The 23,029-nt window shown below is 35.7% G+C and overlaps 1 protein-coding gene and 2 pseudogenes across 4 annotated transcripts in view; 1 reads left to right on the forward strand and 2 right to left on the reverse strand.

Annotated features, from left to right (window-relative positions):
* The window catches only part of LOC133859297 (thaumatin-like protein 1), a 40,819-nt gene that overhangs the window by 7,238 nt on the left and 10,552 nt on the right, over nt 1-23,029 (reverse strand). Inside the window, exons 1-2 of one of the 4 annotated variants that reach the window (XM_062294645.1) lie at nt 2,048-2,400; nt 762-818 (exon numbers count right to left, since the gene is read on the reverse strand). The exons of 1 other annotated variant lie outside the window; for it this stretch is intronic. In XM_062294645.1, coding sequence (XP_062150629.1) covers nt 762-818; nt 2,048-2,297 — 307 coding nt within the window. In that variant the 5' untranslated portion in view covers nt 2,298-2,400. Of the gene's footprint in view, nt 1-761; nt 819-2,047; nt 2,473-23,029 lie in introns of those variants that run through there. 2 more of the 4 variants (XM_062294647.1, XM_062294649.1) reach the window with 2 other exon arrangements.
* LOC133859307 (chloroplastic group IIA intron splicing facilitator CRS1, chloroplastic-like) lies at nt 8,962-22,993 on the forward strand (annotated as a pseudogene).
* Nucleotides 20,825-22,610, reverse strand: LOC133860473 (LEAF RUST 10 DISEASE-RESISTANCE LOCUS RECEPTOR-LIKE PROTEIN KINASE-like 2.1; annotated as a pseudogene).

The following is a 23,029-nucleotide window of genomic DNA, read 5'->3' on the forward strand; positions in this document are numbered from 1 at the left end:
TAAGTATATTAACAATATATGACACAAACCTCACAAGTCTACTCATAACAAATCTATCCATCATTTGTGAGTTTATTCCACATCGAACCAACTCCTCATGTGTGAAACCTTTATAAACCACGAGTGTCACGTGTACTCCAAGAGCTGATGCATACTCTTTTTACCAGAGTCAAACCAAACGTGTCAAACAAAGACACTCGTATCGGCAACATGAGAAGCTAACCATGGTTCTGATAGCACTTATTAGGGAGAGAAACACCTAGGGAGTCCAACAAGAGTAAATTTATATACATATATATATATACATATTATGATATCAATTCTAGTCCAAAAGCCTAAGTTAATGGGCATGGGTCTCACTTAGGTATATTAACTATTCACTTTATTTATACTTTCTCAATGTGGGACACAACCCTCACAAGTGCACTCACAACAAATCTCTTATCTCACTTGTAAATCTCTTCCACATTGACCAAACTCTCATTCATGCGTGATTCCTTTATAAATTAATTTAAGAGTGTCATGCATACTCTAAGAGCCACCACACTTTTTACTGGAGTCAAATCAAACGTTTTATATATATATATATATTAACTACTTTCTCTTTATATTTTCTCAACGTAGGACAAACATCTCACAAGTACACTTACAACAAACTATACTAACAATTCAAGCACTAAAAAATAAGAAAATAAATATTGGAAGTTATAAAGCTGGAATTAAAAAAAATAAATAAAGAAGAAGAAGAAGCAATCCCAAACCTGGGTCTCCTGATGGTACAATGGGCTTTGGTGCTGGCGCAATGGGCTGTGAAGAAACTGAGGCACAAAGAACAAAAAGACAATTAAAAAATAAAATTCTCAAAAAGATAAAGAAATTGTATAACCTAGTTGAAAAAAACAATTAGGAAAGCTGATTGAAAGGCTGCAGAAAAGGTTGGAGAAAGAGGAATTTGATAAAGAAACAAGAATTAAAAAAAAAAAAAAAAATCAATTAAACTACACTTTATGTGGAAAGTAGACGAAAATAATATATATACTTCTGAAATTATAAGACGCTTCGAACACACATGCATGAATACGAGGGAATGGCTAAAATTTTTAAAAAAAAATTTTTAGAAAAAAAAAAGAAAAAAAGAAAAGAAAACCAGTTTTTAATTTTAATATTTATTATTTTTTTTGTATAAATTTTTGTTAAATTATATTTTTTTTAATAATTTTTTTACTTTTATTTTATTTTAATAATTTTATGAAGGGTATTTTTGTCATTAAGAGAACATTGACATTTTTTAGTAGTTTAAGGAGGGGGGAGACATTGACACAATTTGTAGTTTAGGAGGGACATTGACAATGTAATAGTAGTTTAAGAGGATTATGTGTACTTTTCCCTAATTAAAACAATTCTTGAAAAGTTTTATAGATCAAACTTGTCTTTGTTCGATCAAAATCGAATTTCCATGGGGCAAAGCGGCACACGCAGATAATTAATATATGACCCACATTAAAATAGGTGTTCAATTCTTAATTTGATCGGTGCATTTAATGAACATTAACATGTTTTTTAAAGAATCTAAGTTAGTTAATTGATGAAAGAATATTACACCGGCCATTGGCAAAACAGCACGCACGGGTAATAATTATAAACTAATTTTTATTAAAAGCAGTTTTTAAACTCTTTAATGCAATTTCAAATCAACTTTTGGGGTGAGGAACTCTACTAGAGAGCAGGATAATTACTAATTAGTACTGCACTAATTAATTAAAACCACAGCTTTATAGTACGTCGTACAATTTTATTTTTTATTTTTTAACGGAAACTAATTTTGAATCCAAGCTTAGGTTAATAATTATAAGCTAGCTGTTTAAACACCGGAACTAAGTTAGACTGGCCTAAGCGCAATATTATGGGACGTTAAACTCCTTGGATTGATGATTTACTAATATAATTCATAATTTGGTAAGAAAGCCAAAAGCATTATTCAGCAACCACAAAAACATAACAAAAGGAATAAATTAAAAGAAAAGAGAAGGCAGAAAATCCAGCTGACCTTGTGGTGACTCAGCTAACTGTCGTGATGGCACCACCAACTGCGGCTGTCGCACGGTGGGCCCCAATATCGGATGTGGGGTTTGGGATATGGCGCAGAACGGTCTGTTGCAGTTAACAAATTGCTCGTAGCCAACACAAGAAGAAGTTTGTATGGAGATGAAGATGAAGATGAAGGATGGGAACATAAACAGGTAAGGAGGGGACGATGGTCTGCTTGAACGCATGTTATAAAATTTGAATAAGACCATGGAAAATGCCACACTATATAACTATGCTATGCATATATAATTGCATATCAGCAGAGAGAGAGAGAGAGAGAGAGAGTCAAAATCTTATCTAGACGGTGGAAACGCGGTTTCAAGCAAGAAATTAAGAACTTGTGTCCCAACTGGAGTAGAAAAAAGCAATCTAAGCGAAAGCACCTTGGTCCTTCCTATTTCCTCACCTAGACTAATTAAGACACAAGGAAACGTCTTTTCGGAGGGCCAATTCAAGTCTTTGCACATGCAGGATTCGGATTCACGGCAATATATTCTTTAAGAATTAATTGCCGTGCGACACTTTCAATATTGCCGTGAGATATATCTCATGGCCCAGAACATGCCACCTACTAAAATGTAGGTGGTTTGGAATCGTGGTTTAAAATAATATTTTTCTTTCAAGGCCTTTCTTCTTTCCTTTTGCATAGGGCCGTAAATGAACAAAATTAATTACTTGTGAGCTCGCTTAGGTTCGGTTCAGTTAAGTTTGGCTCTTGCTCAATTCGATTATTAAATAGGTCACTTGTAAACATGAAACTAAACTTGATTATTAAACGATTCATACTTGTATAAAACTCGGTTCGGCTCGATTAATGCTCATGAACAAACTTGTATAATGCCCGACTCGCTTGTTAGCTTGACTCGTGTGTGGTATATATCTATTAGTAAAAATAGCTTATTTAGTATATTACTTATTAAGTAACAATAGTCAATGAATAGTGATTGGTGCACAATAATTATGCACTTTCTAGATACATGGGGTACTTGTGCAGGAGTCTTTTTCCATAGTCAATAGTCAATAATATATATAAAATTATAAGCATATGTGCCCATGATGTATAGCAACAACGTTGCAATGCACTCTCACAAACATAATAATAACCTTCAAATCAATGTGCCACCATAACAGGCCTCAACTTGTAGAATGCTCAAAATAGAAAATCGTGGCCAGTAGAGCAACCAATTCTTCCTCGGAGTGCCAAGCACAACCCATCAAAACAACAGAAACTTACTACTAAGCCATTTTATCAAGTATTCGCTAGGCACATTTTTTAACACTCAAATTCTCAACAAAATTTCACAAATCCGTCTAATCTTTTTACGTATCCACACCCTAAAAACCCCAAAGAACAACTCTTTCACATACCCATAACACAAAAGATAACATGGGGTGATCTCCTTTGTAATGCCCATAATAAAATAATTGCGAATATAAATAATTAATGAAAACGTAATAATTAAATTTAAGTAGTTTTTATTATGGTAATATTTGGATTAATTATTTTAATCAATTAAAGTGTTAATTAATTAGTTTAAGGTTAGTAGCTAATAGTTAGAGCTAGTAATAGATAATATTTTGAAGTGATTTAGAAAATAATACTAGAAGATTAAATTAAAGAAATGAACATTTGATTTGGTCAACAAAAGTTTCTATGAGAAAAAGAAAATAAAATTGTGTAGGAAACATCTAGGAGACAAGGCTAAGGCTTAGCTTTATAGACATGAAAGTTTGAAAGAAAATAAGAAGAAGAGAGGTTCATGTGGGTTTTTATTAAAAAATGAAGTCTTAACTTTGTAACTCTCTCCATCAAAGAGAATTGACATGAATAAATAATAAAAATAAAAATCAAAGAAGCCAACAAAGCATGGAGATGTAATTAATGTTGGTTCTCTGCAACATACATTTACATTCAAGATGTAAATATTGCAGAAATAAGGCCAGCTTTCACGGCATGAAAGTTGGTGACTTCTCTTCATTTAATTCATCTCCATGTTTTGTCTGTAAAAATAAACATTCTTTGTCATTGTTTTAATAAGTTCAAAATACGCATGTCACCTTCAAACAAGATGAGTAATAAAAGGTAGACTACATTAATGCTTGACAAACAAATGAACCAAAGAAGACCAATCGTGAGAGAAGCTGATAAGTCTTGAATTATTCGATTCAAGACCCCTTATTTTGTATTTGTTAAACTTAGTTTGTGTTGTATATATAACGTTTTATTGTAGTTTTGTATTATGTCTTATTTTTAGGTCTTAGTTCTAGTTCAAAATACTTGAATTAGACCTGAAAATACATCAATGGCAATTTGGTCATTTCCAGAGTTCAAGGTTGATCCAGAAAAGAGAAAATCGTCCAAGGCATTTCGATCGATCGATTATTTGTATAGCCAATAATTCGATCGATCGACTTTCAGTCGACCCAACTTCGATCAATCGAGATGCGATCGATCGACATTATATTTGATCGATTGACTTCGCATCTTCCAGAAGGTCCAGATATTTCCAAATCTTTGTGTGATCCAAATCAAAAGTTGAGTTCTATGGACAGAAATGGACGGCGACCAACTCTGAATACTTGGCTAGAAGAATTAACTCTTGTAGTCTTTTGTAAATCCAATTCTCTATAAATATGAGGATTAGGATTAAGGTTTAGTCATGCATCTTTTGGGGGTTTCGATTTTTTCAGGAGTATCTTAGTTAATTTTATTTCTTTTTAAGTTCCTTTGATGCAACTCTCTGGACCGAAATCCAGAGAGCTTAATTCCTTTGTAATTCTTCTCCAATTTCAAGTTTTAGTTTAGTTTTTCAATTCCTTGTGTAATCCGAATTTTCTTAGTTTAATATAGTTGTTGCTCTTCAATTTTCTAGCTTATTCCTTTACTGTTTTCCTTTGATTTCATGCTTAATTTAGTTTATTTCATGTCTAGCTAAACTCTACCTTAGGGTTTGATCAAAATCTCTTCCTAAAACCATGGGATGTTCTTGATGTTCTTAGGGTTTTCTAAATGTGTTTGATGATTGTGAAGGGCTAGAGGATTGCAAAACCCATGCTAAAAGGTTTTGTCTTCAATATTCCAATCCATTTATTCATGAAAAAGAGTTAAACTTGTTTATGAGTTTTCTTCGATTTCTTGAGTAAAATCAACGTTCTTGAAAGAGAACGATGTCTTTTGCAATGGTGCTATTTGACATGATGTGTGTTTACTTATTAGAGTCACCTTATAGGGTATGTTAGGGAATACCGGTCGTTTCACACCTTTGGTAGTCTAAAACATTTTTCAATTGTAGTGTAACTTTTATGTGAAATAGATCGGTGTGAAACTAGATACTTTATCATTGTGGCCTAATTAGGGGTTTCACATATTATGTATGCTTATTAAGATGTTTTATAGAGTAGTAAACTAGGAAGCATTAATCACTTCACACCTTTGGTAGTGTAAACGTTTTTCAATTATAGATTAATCTTTATGTGGAGTTGTTTAATGTAAAACTAGGTGCTTTGCATTACGTCTTAACTAAAGTATTTTTATGTCGAAGTCATCGTAATGGTTGACGCTCATTATGCGCTCATATCATGCATGTTAGGAAAATCCATATAGACTTTAAGCATTCCATTGATTTAGGATTTGATAAGATCATTACCCTAAGTTTTCTCTTAAGTTTGTTTCATTTTCTATTTTCATTTTATCGCTTTACCCGTTGTAGCTTCAGTTCTACAACTTTACTTTTATTTTTACTTTTAGGTTAAGTTAAATACGCTCTTTGAGTATCCCGTTACGTGAAACAACCTCCAAATATCTGTGGCTCAATAACCCTTACTATAGTACAGTTGATTCGTACTATTGCAAGTGGTTCAATATATAAATTTAAAATCCACGTACGTAGTCATCTAGACTCGAGCGTACCAGAAGAAAATCTCAACAAAATCATTCAATAGTTTTCTATGCCTTTGGCTATAAGAGTACACCGATGCATCTTCTTGTATTGGCTATCATTTGTTTGGTTTCTGAGTGTTCTTTTTCAAGATACGAAACAAAAGTCTTTCTTTTCTTTTTTCATCCATTGCACACACAAATAAAGGATAGTAAGAGAAAGGAACGGGAAGGCGTAGTGATTCCTTCAGCAAGGGAGAGTACGTAGTAAATACACTAGGGATCATTTCAGGAGATTAAGCCAAAGCTGTAAGTATAAAACTTACTAACTCAACACCTAATGTTTTATTGCATAAATTGTACAATATTTTTAGTGTGATTATGAGCCTGTATATTTTGGAATATCATTATGATAAATTATGTTGATATGATATATTTCATGTGTTTAAAGAAAATGAATTTTCAAAGGAAAATGAGATATGATTATATGTGATATGTGAAAAGTTTGTAAAAGATGGGAACCCAGCGGTTAAGTGGGGTTATACACTTAGCATCTCGAAGCTATAAGAGGGTAAATTGGTAGCAACACAGCTGTTAAGTGGGGGTATATACTTAGCAAACTCCAGCGGTCAAGTGGGAGTGTACACTCGACATATGAAAATATGAAATGAAAAATGAATATTTAAATGTGTGAAATGTGATAAATGAATTTGTTAATGCATTTAGTATATGAATCAAGCATGTGGTATGATATATATTGTTTATGATTTTATTTATCGTTTTTCATTAACTTGATATAAATTGTTTTAATACTCTATGGTATGATTTATAGGTTTGATAGGTATTAAATGCAAAGAAAAACATTTTGGGTATTTATTAAGTATGTATTAACAAAACTCTATGCTTGATTTACAAAACGGTTATGAAATTTTAGAAAGTAAACACTTTTGTGAAAACCTTACAAAGATTACTGTTTAGTAAATTTAAGATAGAGATTTTCAAAGGAAAAAGAGGGGCTCACATCACACATATATGGTCAGAATATTTTGTACTTACGGAGTGGTGGGCTCACACATTCCCCCTGTAAAATTGTGGTAATTTTACAGATACTGCTAAGGAGGAGATAAATGATGACCCTTATGCTTGTCTAGGATTTTGCTCAATCATGAGGCTTGTAGGAGGCCTCTCACCTTTTGAAGGACTGACTCATGTTGAGTCAATATTTAAAATTATGTGTGTAAATGCCGTTGTGGCATCCTTGATTTTATTTTAAGACAATAGTAGTTTCATGTTGTTGTAATAATATTATGTTCTATTTATAATATGTTATCACAGATAGAAGCTTTGGTATTATGTGATGAAGAGTGAGATGTGATCCTTCAAACAAAAAAAATCATACATGTTTTCTTCCGCTGCCAGTGTATGTAAATGTAGTAGCGCCATGTGGAATTATGATATTTCTGCTTTGCGACTTATATAAAAGTCGGGGCATTACAGCTTGGAATCAGAACAATCGGCTCTAAGGACCATGACAGTTAGATTCTTGCTAGAACTAGAGTCTAGGGGATAGTGCCAGAGCTATAGGTCAAAAAAAAAAAAAAAAAAAACTCTGAGTGAATGAATAACACTTGCCATAATATTTTAAAAGATTAATATTTTAGTGCAGAACAATGCCACCAAGAGGACACCCTCGTCGTAGAAGGGTTGACCCTGAGGAGCAAAATCTAGATATGTGTGGCGGTATGCCACTACCACCACCGCTGCCACCTCCACCTCCTCCTTATGATAAAGGATATCCTGATGCCGCACACTCATTGGCGGAATGTGCACGACATCTAGCTGAGGCAATGGCAAGGATCCCGTAACCGGTGCAACAGGTTGAGCAGCTAGGCTGTACATTGAAGGATTTCTACTCTCATCACTACAATGCATTTGATGGTAGTCTAGGGCCTAAGGTAGCAGAGTCTTGGACTACTAATCTTCAGATGTTGTTTGAAGAGTTAGGCTGCACAGATGAGCAAAAAGTGAGATATGCTGCACTCTTGTTTACAGGTGAGGCATTATGGTGGTGGCAATCAAAGAAAGAATTGTTGACCCAGGAATTAGGACACGGGATTGTGGTCACCTGGACTCGATTCAAGCAAGAATACTATGACCGTTTCTTTCCTAGGGCTCAACAGCAAATGCGAGTCAAGGAATTCCAAAACCTGGTTCAGGGCAATCTAACGGTGGAACAATACTCTGCCAAATTTATGGAACTGGCAAGGTTCGCTTTGAATCTAATTCCTGATAAAGAGTTGAAGACAGAACGATTCTTGGATGGCCTTCACCCGCGGTGGAGAAATCTTTTTAGAGGACTGATTGAAATGGCTTTATATAGTTGGTACAGAATGGGGTATTTGAAATTTCTGATAGAAGGAAGATTGCTACTTATTTGTGTACATTGACTACTCTTTCAGAGGAATAGAAAAAGACAAAAATTTGTAGTGATTTCGAAGTGACTTGGGTGCTTGGTACATAAGCTGGAGGTGAACCGCCTAACGTTACAGAAAATTCTTCGGGCTTTAGCAACTTACCCTCTGGTTGTTCTGCCACACGAACATGTGCTTTGTATATATATTACTCTTTCTTACTATACTTTATCTTGTCTCTTTTGTTTAAACAAATGCTTATGATCAGTAGATTGATGGATGTGCTCTTCACGAACACGCAAATATTAAGATTCAATTAGATTGCAGCTACTTATTCTTGTTGGAGGTTTTGACTACTGAGATTGTGATATTTTTCTATTTGTCTGCGTTAAGATTTCTAATTTTATGGCGAAATTTTTTATTTCATATAATTAGACACTGCTTATTAGAATTCGTGGTAGCTTGGTAGGTTGAAATTCCTAATTCCTTGTCACCTCATTTTAGATGTCATCATTATTTATTATATATATATCTGTTTTACTGTTTCTGATGGTTGCTTTTGTAATTATTTTCGGAAAAACAGATCATGACGGGAGGCCTGGTTGTTTGGAGTAAGAAAAATACTCTCGCTGTCTATCGAGGATGCGGGTATCAGTCATCTCTGAGTAGTTCTTTAAAGACGCATCCAGGGGTTGCTGGCAGTCGAGTGGTGCCTTATTACAAAATTAACTCCATCGAAAGTGGTTTAGATGAAAAGATGTGCAGAAAGGAAAGTGAGGGGAAGGCTTTACCAAGTGCTGTCTTTTTAAAAGAGGATTTGAATAGCCAACCAATTAGTGGATCTCTTTAATTATGAGAGGGAAACAGATAGATTGTTGGATGGCTTGGGACCCCGCTTCATTGACTGGTGGATGCGCAAGCCTTTGCCCGTAGATGCGGACTTGCTTCCTGAAGTGGCTCCTGGATTCAGGCCTCTTTTTAGGCTTTGTCCACCGCATGCTAGAGCAAAGCTGGCAAATGATGAATTGACATACTTGAGGAAGCTTGCTCACCCTTTACCTACTCATTTTGTTCTCGGTATTACCTTGCCTACTGTCATATGTCAGTTTTTCCCCAGAAAATATGATTTTCAGGAAACATATCATTTTTTTTTTGATGAATAAGCCAATTTTATAACCACAAAAAAAAAAAAAAAAAAAAATATCTGTACATTTCTGCAGAACCAGCAGAAAACAGACTAAGAAACAAACTTCGAAGTCTTACATACTAAAACAACTCTCAACTTACAACAATGAAACAAAACAAAACAAAAATCTGAACATCAATACCCCAATTACAGCAGATACTCTCATTTCCCTTGGTCCTTTCGAATTTTCCTTTCCCCATCACACGACATCTTACATCTCATTTTATTTTCTGCAGCAGCTGTTCTCCAGACAAAGGATTATTACTATGTCTAAGAGCATTTCTATTACGCCAAATATGATAGACATTATCTCCAAATGCTAGCCTAGATACATGAGCTTTAAAAACTTTCCTTCTCCAGTTCTGCAGCCCTTCAAGAATCACATCATCCCAACAAATAGGAGGACTAGCCATACCACAAAGCTGCATAATTGACCTCCATTTTCTTCTACTGTAGCTACAAAAGAAGAAAGATGGTCTCTATCTTCTACTCCAGACCTACAGAACATACATTTTGTCTCCCCCTAATAATCCCAACTAAGCATTTTATCACCAGTCAACAACGCATTATGCATAGCCAACCATAAAATGAATGCATGCTTTAGAATTGTTAAAGGAAACCATACCACCACTCCATATCCGGATTTCTATCTCTAAGAGCTTTCCAAGTATCAGCAATACAATAATTCCCAGACTTATAAACCATCCATTTCGGAATATCATTACCACCTAAAGTCAACATGGACAGCTTGCTTTGAATTTCCACAAGAGAATCAGACCTTGCCGGCCCCCAAAACCACTCACCATCCGTTATAACCGTAGACAGTCTAGCATCAAGACGACTATGAGCATAATAGATTACTTGGTAACCAGACTCATCAAGCAAAATACCACTTTGCTGCCACCAATCAGTCCAGAGATGGATCTTCCTACCATTGCCTACATCAAATTGCAGTTTTTTTTTGCTTCCACTCTTAACTTCAATAACTTCCTCCAAGACCAAGAGCGTGACTGACGAACAAAAAACAAAAAACTGGATTTTCGAAATCCTAATAAAGTGTTTTATCAAGTTTAGACATCTTTTGAATATTTTGGATGTAGCAGAGTAGTGGATTCTCATGTACCATCAACAACTTTTCGAGCATACCCATTGCCTGATATAGTATATGATGTAACAAATGAGTTTAGTAATCTCCTTTGTGCATTAGACATGAAAACATCTTAACTGGCGTGAGGTTAAATTTTGAGGAAGTGTGGCATAGAGTCTATCCCATTCAATGCGTTCATCCTTAAACCTAGTACTATTGCAGAGTCCAGACTAGGGGACTAAGAATAAAATAAATGTACAATAGCTAATCTACATGTTACTGCCATTTAAATGAATTACTTCGATTCGTCCTTACCTCTGAATATACCTCGTGGACTTTGTTGGTGACATTCCAGAAATGTACTCCTGAATATCAATGTGACACTTACGGACCTGAGTACTTGGTTTTACCTGTCTATATCATAAACAAACTTTACTCTTTTGTAATTATACTATAATAATGTAAATTGCAATAAATATAATATAATCCATCACGAGAAAATTTGTCTTCATAAATAATAAAAACGTATCAACATTTTGAAAAAGACGGAGAATGATCATGACGGGTCTATTTCAGGCACACAATTTATACTTTTATTATTAACTTTGAATCTTTCCATCATACTACATATTCTGGGTCATGCTAGTGGCGTGCATGCGCTTATCTGTGTAATCAAGACTTGAATTCCAGTTTTCCTTTGATTGTTAAAGGGAAAAACAGAAAACTTCAAGGCTTAGCTGCAGCCATCTTAAAACTTTGGGAGAAAAGTCTTATTGTGAAGATTGCTCTGGAGTGGGGAATCCCAAATACAAACAATGAGGAAATGGCATATGAACTCAAGGCAAGTTGGATGTAACATAGACTTTGGGGCTGTAGATAGGTCAGGTCTATGTATTTGTTCTGTTTCTTATATAAAAGGGCAAAGTCTGCCTGTCTTAATCATTGGCAGGCTTTAACAGGCATGTCATCTTCAGGTGACAGTAGGTGCATATTAATTATCAATAACCGAATGGTATAGGTAAAAACAGAGAAAACAGAGGAATTTGAGAATGGGAATAAAATCTGTAACTTGTATTGAATAATTATCAAGTATTCCTTTTATACAACATGCAGAAACTTGAAGACTAAGCTACGTTGCAATTAACCACAATGATTAACATCTAACTAACTACAGTTAATACAACATCTAACTAACTACAATTAATACAACATGTGATGAAAAACAATAGAGCATGTGCTCTCTTTAGGTGACAGCCTGGATATCACATTGTTGATCTGTGTCCTTCTTGCTACTACATTCTGCAGTGGACATGTTGCATGTATCTGGTTGCTTGAGATGTTGATACTCCCCCTCAAGATAAAAAATATCTAAGATACTCATCTTGGACAGTAGATTATGAAACAAAGCACAACCGAGAGGTTTAGTGAAGATGTCTGCCAATTGTAAATGAGATTTAACATAAAGAGTTCGGATAAGACCAAGTTGAATCTTTTCCCGAACAAAATGGCAGTCAAGCTCAATATGCTTGGTCCTCTCGTGAAAAACCGGGTTAGCAGCAATATGTAAAGCTGTTGTACTGTCACAAAAAAGGAGAGGAAATTGTGGATGTGAAATATGAAAATCCTTGAGAAGGGAGAACAACCATATCAACTCACAACAGGTAGAAGCCATGGCCCTATACTCGGATTCAGCAGAGGACCGGGAGACTGTCTGCTGCTTCTTGGACTTCCAAGAGATTAAAGACTCTCCAAGAAAAACACAATAACCGGTTACTGATCGACGAGTATCTGGACACCCTGCCAAATTAGCATCACAAAATGCTTTGAGATGAAGATCAGAATTAGAAGGAAATAAAAGTCCTTGACCTGGGGAGTGCTTGATATATCTCAGCAATCTATGAGTAGCATCTAAATGTGGTTGCCGAGGTTCCTGCATAAATTGGCTGAGATGTTGGACGGCAAATGTTAAATCAGGACGGGTAATAGTAAGATAGATCAACCTTCCTACAAGGCGTCTATAGCTCGAAGGATCTTCCAAAAGAACACCATCCTTGTTGGAAAGTTTAAGATTCTGTTCCATAGGGAACTTGGTAGGTTTGCAAGCCAATAGTCCAGCATCTTCAAGTATTTCTAGAGCATATTTGCGTTGACAAATAGAAATACCTTGAGCAGACCGAGCCACTTCTAACCCCAAAAAATATTTGAGAGAACCCAAGTCCTTGAGTTTGAATTTCTGATCAAGAAATACTGTCAAATCAGAAATTGCTGCAGGATCATTACTAGCTAGTATTATGTCATCAACATAAACTAGAAGAGCAATAAAAGAAGATCCTTGAATGCGAGTAAAGAGAGAATAGTCAGCTTTAGACTGAGTAAAACCGTGATTGAGCAGAGTAGTAGAAAATTTAGAGAACCATTGTCTAGAAGCCTGCTTCAATCCATAGAGAGATTTGACTAGCTTACATACTTGAGACTCCCCCTTGGCAGCAAAACCCAGAGGTGGAGTCATATAAACCTCTTCATCCAATTCCCCATGCAAAAAAGCATTATTAACATCTAATTGGTGAATAGTCCAATTTTTAGCTGCAGCAAGAGCTAATAGACACCGAACAGTAGTAAGCTTAGCCACGGGTGAGAAAGTTTCATGGTAGTCCAACCCTTCGGACTGAGTGTATCCTTTAGCTACAAGTCGTGTTTTGTAACGCTCTACACTTCCATCAGCCTTGTGCTTCACTTTATAAACTCATTTACACCCAATGGCCCGTTTACCCGGTGGAAGAGAAGTCAAAAACCAAGTGTTGTTCTGCTGTAAAGCAAAAATTTCTGCATTCATGGCCTCACGCCAATGTGGAAATTTGACAGCTTGATGAAAAAACTTTGGTTCATAATGAGAAGAAATAGACAAACTGAAATGTTTATGAGAAGGAGATAAACGATCATAAGAAAGAACAGAGGATAAGCTATAAGGATTACCTGTATCATTGCCAGCTTTGGTCGTTGGAAACAACTTCAGTGAGTTTGGAAGAGAAGCTAAATGACAATGGTATTGCTGCAAGTACCTAGGAGCATGCTTAGGCCGAGTAGAATGCCTAAGAGGTAAAATTTCAGAAGAGCTTTGATACCATATCAATAACCGAATGGTTTAGGTAAAAACAGAGAAAACAGAGGAATTTGAGAATGGGAATAAAATCTGTAACTTGTATTGAATAATTATCAAGTATTCCTTTTATACAACATGCAGAAACTTGAAGACTAAGCTACGTTGCAATTAACCACAATGATTAACATCTAACTAACTACAGTTAATACAACATCTAACTAACTACAGTTAATACAACATGTGATGAAAAACAATAGAGCATGTGCTCTCTTTAGGTGACAGCCTGGATATCACATTGTTGATCTGTGTCCTTCTTGCTACTACATTCTGCAGTGGACATGTTGCATGTATCTGGTTGCTTGAGATGTTGATATTAATGGCCACCTTTTGGGGCAAGGTGACTCCACCTCTTGATCTCCCTCACATGAATACCATCCCTGTCCTAGCACCGCTGCTGATTCATGTTTGTGGTGCTTGAATTACCACAGCATTGCAGCACAGCATATGGTAGCTGCTAGAATAATTCTACAGTGATCTGAGCACAAGAACACCTCTAGTGATTTTATTTTTATAAGTAAAACAAGAACACCTCTATTGATAGGCTGTTAGACTTGAATTTAGAAGTTTGGCTTCTGGAAGGATCATGGGGTAGGCTGTTAATGACTTGAAGTTGAAGCCATGCTCGCCTATGCACCTAGATCTATAAGCTGTGATGCTGATTATCTATACTTGCCTACGCGTTATGTCCATGGATAGACAAGTATTTGACCATTGAATACTATTGCAGCATCTTACAGGAGGAGTTCTTGTTGGAAAAACTAAAGATGTGGAACTACAGAAAATTGAAGAAAGATGAAAAATAAAAAATTGTATATAAAGAACACTGGACAGTAAGGCGAATGTAAATCTGTCTCTTAGACAAATATTTCCTCCCACTTAAACAATAAGTTTTGCAAAAGGGAATACAATAATTTTGTCCTCAGGATACAGTACTGTCCGACTGTAGTGTGCATATTGCAAATTCTGAACACTACTCTGAATATCGAAATTCTGTAACAGCAGAGAAAAATAAAAAGAAGAGAAGAAAAAGAACACTCTAATCTGCTGGAAAATATAGTTTTTTATCTAAAAACTCATTATCAGTTTATAGCAGTTTTGATACAGTTTCTAACAGTTGAAAAAGCAGTTAGAAAATATAGTTTCTGACAGTTACATGTTTGAAAATATTACTGTTAGAAAAGCAGTTGTACACATCAAGAAAAATACACACGTAATTAATTAATAATTTCGTGTGCGATGATGCGAATGTGCTAAGTGCGCCTAAAGCGTCAAAGCGACACGCGTGCATACGACGACTAGTGCTTCATAAATGTGGGTGACGCAATTAGCACAACTAGCACATGTATACTCAAAATCTTATTTAATATAAGAGCCTAATAAATGCTTATAAAGCACAAAAAATACTCATAGCTTTTTAATGTGGGATAAAGAATAATAAAAAGATATAGAGGAAAATTTAAATATTCAAATTTAAGATAAACTTAGATTTTCATATATATCCAAATAAGAGATAAACTTAGATTTTCATGAAATAATTTTCAAATGGTTCTTTTTGCTGCGTAATAAGTTTCTGATGATACTTTATAGAGGCAAGGACTATCTTCCTGGCAGAGTTGAAAATTTAATAGCGGAGAGAGAAACCGAGCTCAAAAGATGCCAACTTTATGAAGAAGGTGCACGGCTGAAAGCAATTGAAGCCATTTGTGTGGATAATGGATCAATGGAAAACACTAGCACATCTGGAACTTTATCAGAATCCCAGTATATCCAAACAGAGTTCAGGGACCTGAAAAACAGAAATACAGAGGGAGAAATCAAATTGGAAGCCGAAAAGCAAAGATTAGAGAGGGAACTAAAAGAGCAAGAGCGCAAGCTTTTCATTGTAAGGGTCAATTATAGGTTTGATTTCCCTGTTATCTTATTTCATTACACTGCTTTTTGTGAAAGATCCATTGTGGATTTGGCAGCTTAATGTAAAGATAGAGAAGTCGATGAAGGAGTTATCAAAGTTGAATGGTGCATGGGCACCTGCTGAACAGGATGCAGACCAGGAAATGATAACAGAAGAGGAGAGAAAATGTTTCAAGAAAATGGGACTGAAGATGGATAGTCGTTTAGTGCTTGGTAATGAAAGACTTACTTGTCTAGATGCATAATAGCTCTATCCTGTATTCTTTGTTCTCTATGGTAGTTAGAATTCTTGTTTAGGTGTTTTAAGCTTTAAACTATTGATTGGTCCAATATCAAGACTGGAAGTAAGTTTTCTTCTTGGTATTAGAGTTGCTTATTGGGTGATAATAATTTGTGTAGGAATTTATTTTTGGCATGATATACTTAATAACGAGTTGCCTAAAAAATGTCTTCTCACAATTAAAAAGTAGTCCAAGTTTTCTTTTGTTTCTGCCTAAGCATGCTGCATCCCAGTTATTTCTTTTTTCGTTTGTATGCTCCGTTTCATAGCAGAAAAATGTTACATTTGTTATATGTAGTTTCATATTAATTGATGAGAAACCCTGTGAGCTCTTCTCGCATGTTGTTACTTTTGCGTTAAAATACTCACCTGTTAAGATCTCAAATCAACATCCTGAGCTCAGTAATCACTGCTATAGCCTATAGATGGTCTACTGCTGAGCACGTGGACCTTTGCGCTTTTCCATGGACCTTTCTGCTCCGGAAGAGATGTTTTAACAATTTGCAGATGATTGTTAGAGAAAGTTGGGGCAGTGCAGCACTCATGACAAAATCCTTTAATTCTTCCACCAATTTCTATGTCAAGTTCCTTTGCTTTTTAATCCTCTCTTATTGAATACATATGTGGAACAGCCTCTTGTTTTAGAGTGATCATTTTCTGGGTTAGTAGTAAAGTTAGTTTCTGGTGCTATAATTTGAAAGTAGATAGCGTCAACTATCTCAATAGATGTTGTTCTGAGTTGATCTGTACATTGTAACATCATTACTTGAATATCAGATATTACGGTAATCAGCTTGTAAAAAACTAGAGATTGTAAAGCCAGTCTGAGGATCTTTGTCGTATTAAATGTTTGCTTGCATATCTTGTGGGATTTAGCCCACTCTGGCATATGCTATTCTTTGTTAACAGTGCCTCTCTCTGGTTTTCTAAAAATGAAAATTGAGATGAAAAGTCCTACTTAGTTGCCATCAAGTAGCTTTGGGCCATATTTTTTCTTAAAGAAAGTAATGAAGGGACATAAGAATTCCGTGTGGAAGTTGTATTAAGAACAAGCAGTTTTAGTTGCTGCCCAGTTGTATAAGTTACTTTCTCTGCTCACACATTGTTTTAATATTGGTTTCAGGCAGGCGTGGCGTCTTCGATGGTGTAATAGAAGGCTTGCATCAACACTGGAAGTACAGAGAAGTAGCCAAGGTGGTCACAATGCAGAGATTGTTTCGACAGGTCATTTATACTGCTACATTGCTTGAAGCAGAAAGTGGTGGAATTCTAGTTTCAGTGAACAAGCTAAAAGACGGTCATGCTATAATTATTTACCGTGGGAAGAACTACAGACGGCCTGTGAAACCGGTGCCTGAGAATCTTCTAACTAAGAGAGAAGCATTACATAGATCCCTTGAGATGCAGAGAATTGGAGTAAGTGAAGTTCTTGCTCTGTCAATCCCTTTGTGTCATCATGTGGTTAGTGACTTTGATTTGAACAACTTATTTATTTATTTTTTTTGTCTCAGTCGCTGAAGTTTTTTGCTTATCAGAGACAGCGGACAATCACAGATTTGAAACGGAAATTGGTAATCTTGATAGTTAAGCTTATACTTGCATCCTTTTACAGTAGTATATATTAGCTTGGCAAAATCCGAAATGAAGCAAGCTTTCTGTGTTTTCTCATGGATCATTTTGAACTGATATACACATTTTCCCTTTTTTTGATAAGTAACTGATATATGCATTTTCTATTTACTCCAACATGCCACATTTGTTTCATTGACTGTCTAATGGCCTAATTGGTGAACACCACAACTAGAATTTTGGCTTCATTTTAGCTAATTATTTTGCAGGCAGATCTGCCGGAGAGCAGGTCTACTGATCAAAGAGAATGTGAAGTTTCACAAACCATTAGGTGATAGATTTAGCATGCCGTGATTCCCATTACATGTTCAGCTTATTTGAGGGAGGAAGGATGTGGATTTGCCATGGGATGGGAATTCTCCATCTGCTAGCCACCAAATTACTTTGCAAGTAAGACTTAAGCTTGAACTCAATTCTTTGTAGACATTTCTTAGCCTGTTACTTGATAGCCCCCCCCCCCCCCCCCCCCCCCCCCCCCCACCTTCTCCGGGAGGCACTGGGTAGTAGGCCTGGATTAGTGAAAGGATGTTTTTGAGGATCGATGTGTGGGTGATGTAGAACCTCCAGGATGCTCTAGAGTTTAGGAAGTTAGGGTTAGAGCTTTTAAAAGATTTGGGAATTGGTGAAATTGGTTTAGGAATTAAGGACTGGAGATTTAATTTGGTTACACTTTGGAAACCAGAATGTATAAAATAACTACTATTGTCCCATATTAGGTTCCTAGGAATCATTCGTAGTGAAAGAAAGCATCACACTTTCTAGGGTGTTAGAGAACAGCAATGCTATATACTATACTCCCATCTTATTGGGCTGATGTGACAATGTTTATTAGCTTTTTGGTCAAGTTTTTTTTTTTTTTTTTTTTTTTTAAAAAAAATAAAATAAAATAAAATCCAAAGGCTGATCAGCACTGTCACATCAGCCGAGTGGGATAAGAGTGGGACAAGGCCAGGGTGTAATATTTAGCAGTTCTCTTTAGAAAAACTCATAAAATATTCTGATCGTAGGTTAATAATAATAAGTCATTATAAAGCTTAGATTAGCCTCTCAAATAACCTAATAGAACTCCAGTTTTGATGCTCAAGACAAGCTAATATGGGGCACGTATTATTACTATATAAAGTATAAATAAGAGACTCCATATAAAATATAAATAAAAGACCCCAAAACCCTTACTAATTGGACCAATAAATAATTCAAAATTTAGATTTCAGCACTGCTGTGAACAATGTCGCTACCATGCCAGGAATAGTAAGTTTCAGCAAGCAAACTTCAATTTTATTCCCGCCTAGGGCCCACATCACAATCATACCATCAAATTAAAGCAGGAAGTTCATAAATCTAAGCTTTCTTGTTTCTCCTATTAACTATAAGTGACTGGTTTCTATCAGAGGAGTAAGCAAAACTGTTCAGAAGGTGATCCCCACAGTCCCTCAAGGGCGTCAGTTATAGGCAAGTTTCCCTCTGGTCAAGCACTACATCATCATCAAACAAAGTGCTCAGTCAGTTGCTTTTATAATTGCGTCATTGCTTAAAACTGAAGGAGATTAAAGTGCTATTTTGTGCAATTTGAGTGCAGCATGTTTTTGATGAACAAAAACTTGTGCATAGTCATGGTGGTCAAATTTCTGATCAGAAATTGGATCAGTATAGTTGGGTGTGACTACCCCCACTTCAACAAAGATTTGTTATCCATGTCTGCTTTCGCCTATCCACTGTCTAGGGCATTTTATTTTGTTTCTTTGAGGTTTATTTATCTCTTATGGGGGACTCTCTTTCGGATAATATTCACTAATAATTTTATATTTTTTTTATTATTATATTTTTTTTGTCTGGGGGAAAAATTCTCAGTACCACAATCCATGTGAGCTGTATAGCTCTTTCTTGGTGCAATCATTAGCTGTTGCTACACATGACCAAAGCTTTTAATCCAAGTTCTCTCGCTCGACCCAAATAGTCTAATTCTAATTTCTCTCCCTGGGCCCTCATTTTATACCTTATCCATTTTCAATGTAAAAATTCACATCTGTCTCAATATTTTCAGAGATTGAGATGAATTTTCCAGCAGCCATTATGAATTACTTTCATCAAACAATTTTGAAAAGCTACTGATTCATGATGGCATAGAATGTCAAACTATGACTAAAACTTGATGTGGGAATAATAATTCCATAATATCCGGTTTTCTTCTGCAAATTTGTAAAACTCTTCATTCTATTATACTTTTAAAAATAAAAAATAAAACATTCTAAACAATATCATTTGATTCTTTCACTTTTGAAATATTGGTTTTCTGTCTCTTTTCTGAAATGTTTTGGACCCATAATATCAGTATCTTGCCACTTTGGTTGCAGAGGATTGCCAAAACTCTAAATAAATCAGATAGGTACTTTGACAACCTTATTCCATTGCAATTAAGGAGTCCCTCAAATTTTTTTTTTGATAAGTAATTTAATCTCATTAGAAAAGCGCAGAGGGGCGCTCCCTCAATTTTATTTTCTTTTATTTTTTTAATAAAAAGATCAAAATCTACAGCATGAATGTCGAAGTGTTTTACGATATTTGTAGCAGTAAGATTCGGTCAATGTTTCTCATTTTGCAAAGCTACTCTTTAGTGTATACTCAAGTAGAAAGCTTTCCTGATTGAAAGGGGTTCTGCAGTTGATTGTCATGAACTTCAAAAGATTTGGCAAATTTATTAGGCACCAGAAGAAACCATGGACTAAATATGTTATGTTTCTTTCGACATTTATGTGCTACGGGTCCTTGGAAATGTTCAATAGTATTATCCACTACTAATTAGATTTCATTTGTTTAAAATGTATCCTGGTGACCTGAGATCAACATAGATACATTGAATGTGCATCAAGATGTGAGGTGCAATTTAAAGCATGATGCAAAACTTTATATTTTTTTTTTTATATAAATGTAGCCTGCTGAACTGTAGGATTGTTAGGCTGGGGTAGAAAGTACTGGCTTAAAAAGTTAAAGTGTGGAGCTACAGTTAATAATGCCAGAGGAAGTGTATCAATCACTTACAGGGGTAAACCATCAGAGTAGTCTGCGCTGGTGTGAAGGAGACCAGAAAAGAAACGTTTGGGTCTAGATCAGACAATCAAATAAGTCATTCAAAGTTCTCCGGCTATCGTGTCCATTCAATGTCTAGTCAAGGATTACATTCCACATACAAAATTTCTAATAAATTTCAGCGTAGAGCCTCGAAACTGTCTTTGAAAGGATTTGGAGAGGATGTTGTGGAACCTCCTGCTGGACTTCCCCAAGGGGAAGAAGGAAAAGGCTTGGGTGGTACTTGAATATAACTTCATGACTTCCTTCTAACATATCAACTACCTTATCCATGGAAGGCCGGTTAGCTGGATTAGATTGTATGCACCACAAACCCACTAGAATCATCTTTCTTGCAAGCTCTTTCCCGGCTTTGTCCATGTTCAAGAGCAGTTTTAGATCCCCTTCTAATTCTATATGCTTGTGGATCCAGTGTGGAAAATATATTTCACTGCTATGCTTGAATCCTGCATCAATGTTCTTTCTTCCTGCAACCATTTCTAGAATCATCATTCCATAGCTATAAGCCTATAAACATCAGATTTGTGTGAAACTATTCCAAAGTTTCTTGAAAATACTTCTGGTGCAATGCATCCAACTGTTCCTCTTGCACCCAACAGTGACATAGTACTCTCTTTTCTGTTGCATAACTTAGCAAGACCAAAATCTGAGATCTTTGGACGGAAATCTTGGTCCAATAGGATATTTTGTGGTTTTATATCAAGCTGGAGGATTTGTGTATTACAGCCCCGGTTCAAGTACTCTAGGCCATGTGCAATGCCAATTGCAATGTAGTAATTTTTTTCCCATCCTAAATGGGGACTTCTGTTTAATTGGTTCTCATCATATATGTATTTTTCAAGAGATCCATTTGCCATGAATTCGTAGTAAGAGCTCTTTTAGATCCTTCAAAACAGAAACCCAGAAGGGTGACAATGTTTACATGGGCAGTTCTACTGATGCTGGCAACCTTATTAAGAAATTCTTCTCCAGTACAGTCGGACTCGCACAAAACCTTCACTGCCACCAGACAGTCATCAGGTAGCTTTCCTTTGTATATATCGTCATACCCTCCTTGACCTAATTTGTCTTTAAAGGAGTTGGTCATTTTCTTTGTCTGAAAAATTTTATCTTTTGGGAGCAAAGGATACACATTTCTTTAGAAAATCCTCTATATTTTCATCATTCTTTGTTTTCTTATTCCAGAAGACTACTAATTCATATGATTCAGACTTCTTTCTCAGGCAACAAAGAATGACTAGTGTCACTGTAATACTGCAAACTCCCACCATTGATCCTGCATACATTTAAGACAGCAAACACCAGAGACATACATCCCCTTCAAGTTAGGAGGTATATATGTATTTTCCTTCTTCTCTGTTCTTTGTTTTTGCTTTATTTTGTTTTTTAAATGGCACTCTATATTTGGAGAACTGGAACATTGTTTTTGTGATAGTACTTGAAAAATACAAAAAGAAAGTTTGCTTCAGTCAATTTTTATCTTTTGTTTTTGAAATATGCAAATGAAGGTAGAGGAGTATCGAAGTATATTACCTACTAAAATGTTCTTCCTCAAATTCAACTTGGATCCTGCAACATAAGCATGATACCAAGCAGGGAATTAGATTATGTCGATAACTAATTCTCAATTCACTTTCATATTTTTATTATAATTTATGTGGTTGTAGCTCCATATGATGGAGGTTCTACAATAATTTTTGAGAAATGTATCTATTGTTTTTCTTTATTGACCTGTTCTTTCATGATCGTTATGAGTTGCTATGATAAGCCATTGATTCATGCCGCTATCAAGCGTCAGTGTATCAAATATCGTCATCTCATTGCTATTCTCAAATGATGCAGAGAGATTTGAAATCCCAAAGCTCAAAGAACCCTCTGCCAACGTTGTTCCCATATGCCGTCACTGGGGATGTGTATGCGCGCATGCATGATCACTGTGCTGGAGTTTTGATAGGCCACAGGGGCTTGTGCTCCTCTCATTCCTTGTGCTCAAGGGTTGATGGCCCAAGCAATCCATCTCGAAGTTGAGGTTCCCGTGTGTCTATACGCAATATCAACTTTGTTGGTTGATTGCTCATAGCTCCAGTGAAGGAAAGCATTCAAAACAGGAAGGTCTTGGCATGAGCTGTATACCCTGTTGCTAGAGAAACTATTGCTTTTTGAGCTGGGAATTTTTTGTTTTTTTTAATGTGTCATTGTTGTTTGGGTTCAATTATATATCAATTTGGATTGTGGGTCCTTGGACCTTGATTCTTATTGTCACATTTTGTGTACTCAAAACGCATAAAAAAGTTAACTTTGTATTTAGTTTTA

The sequence above is a fragment of the Alnus glutinosa genome, chromosome 2 (assembly GCF_958979055.1).
Source record: "Alnus glutinosa chromosome 2, dhAlnGlut1.1, whole genome shotgun sequence".
NCBI classification, from domain to species: Eukaryota; Viridiplantae; Streptophyta; class Magnoliopsida; order Fagales; family Betulaceae; genus Alnus; species Alnus glutinosa.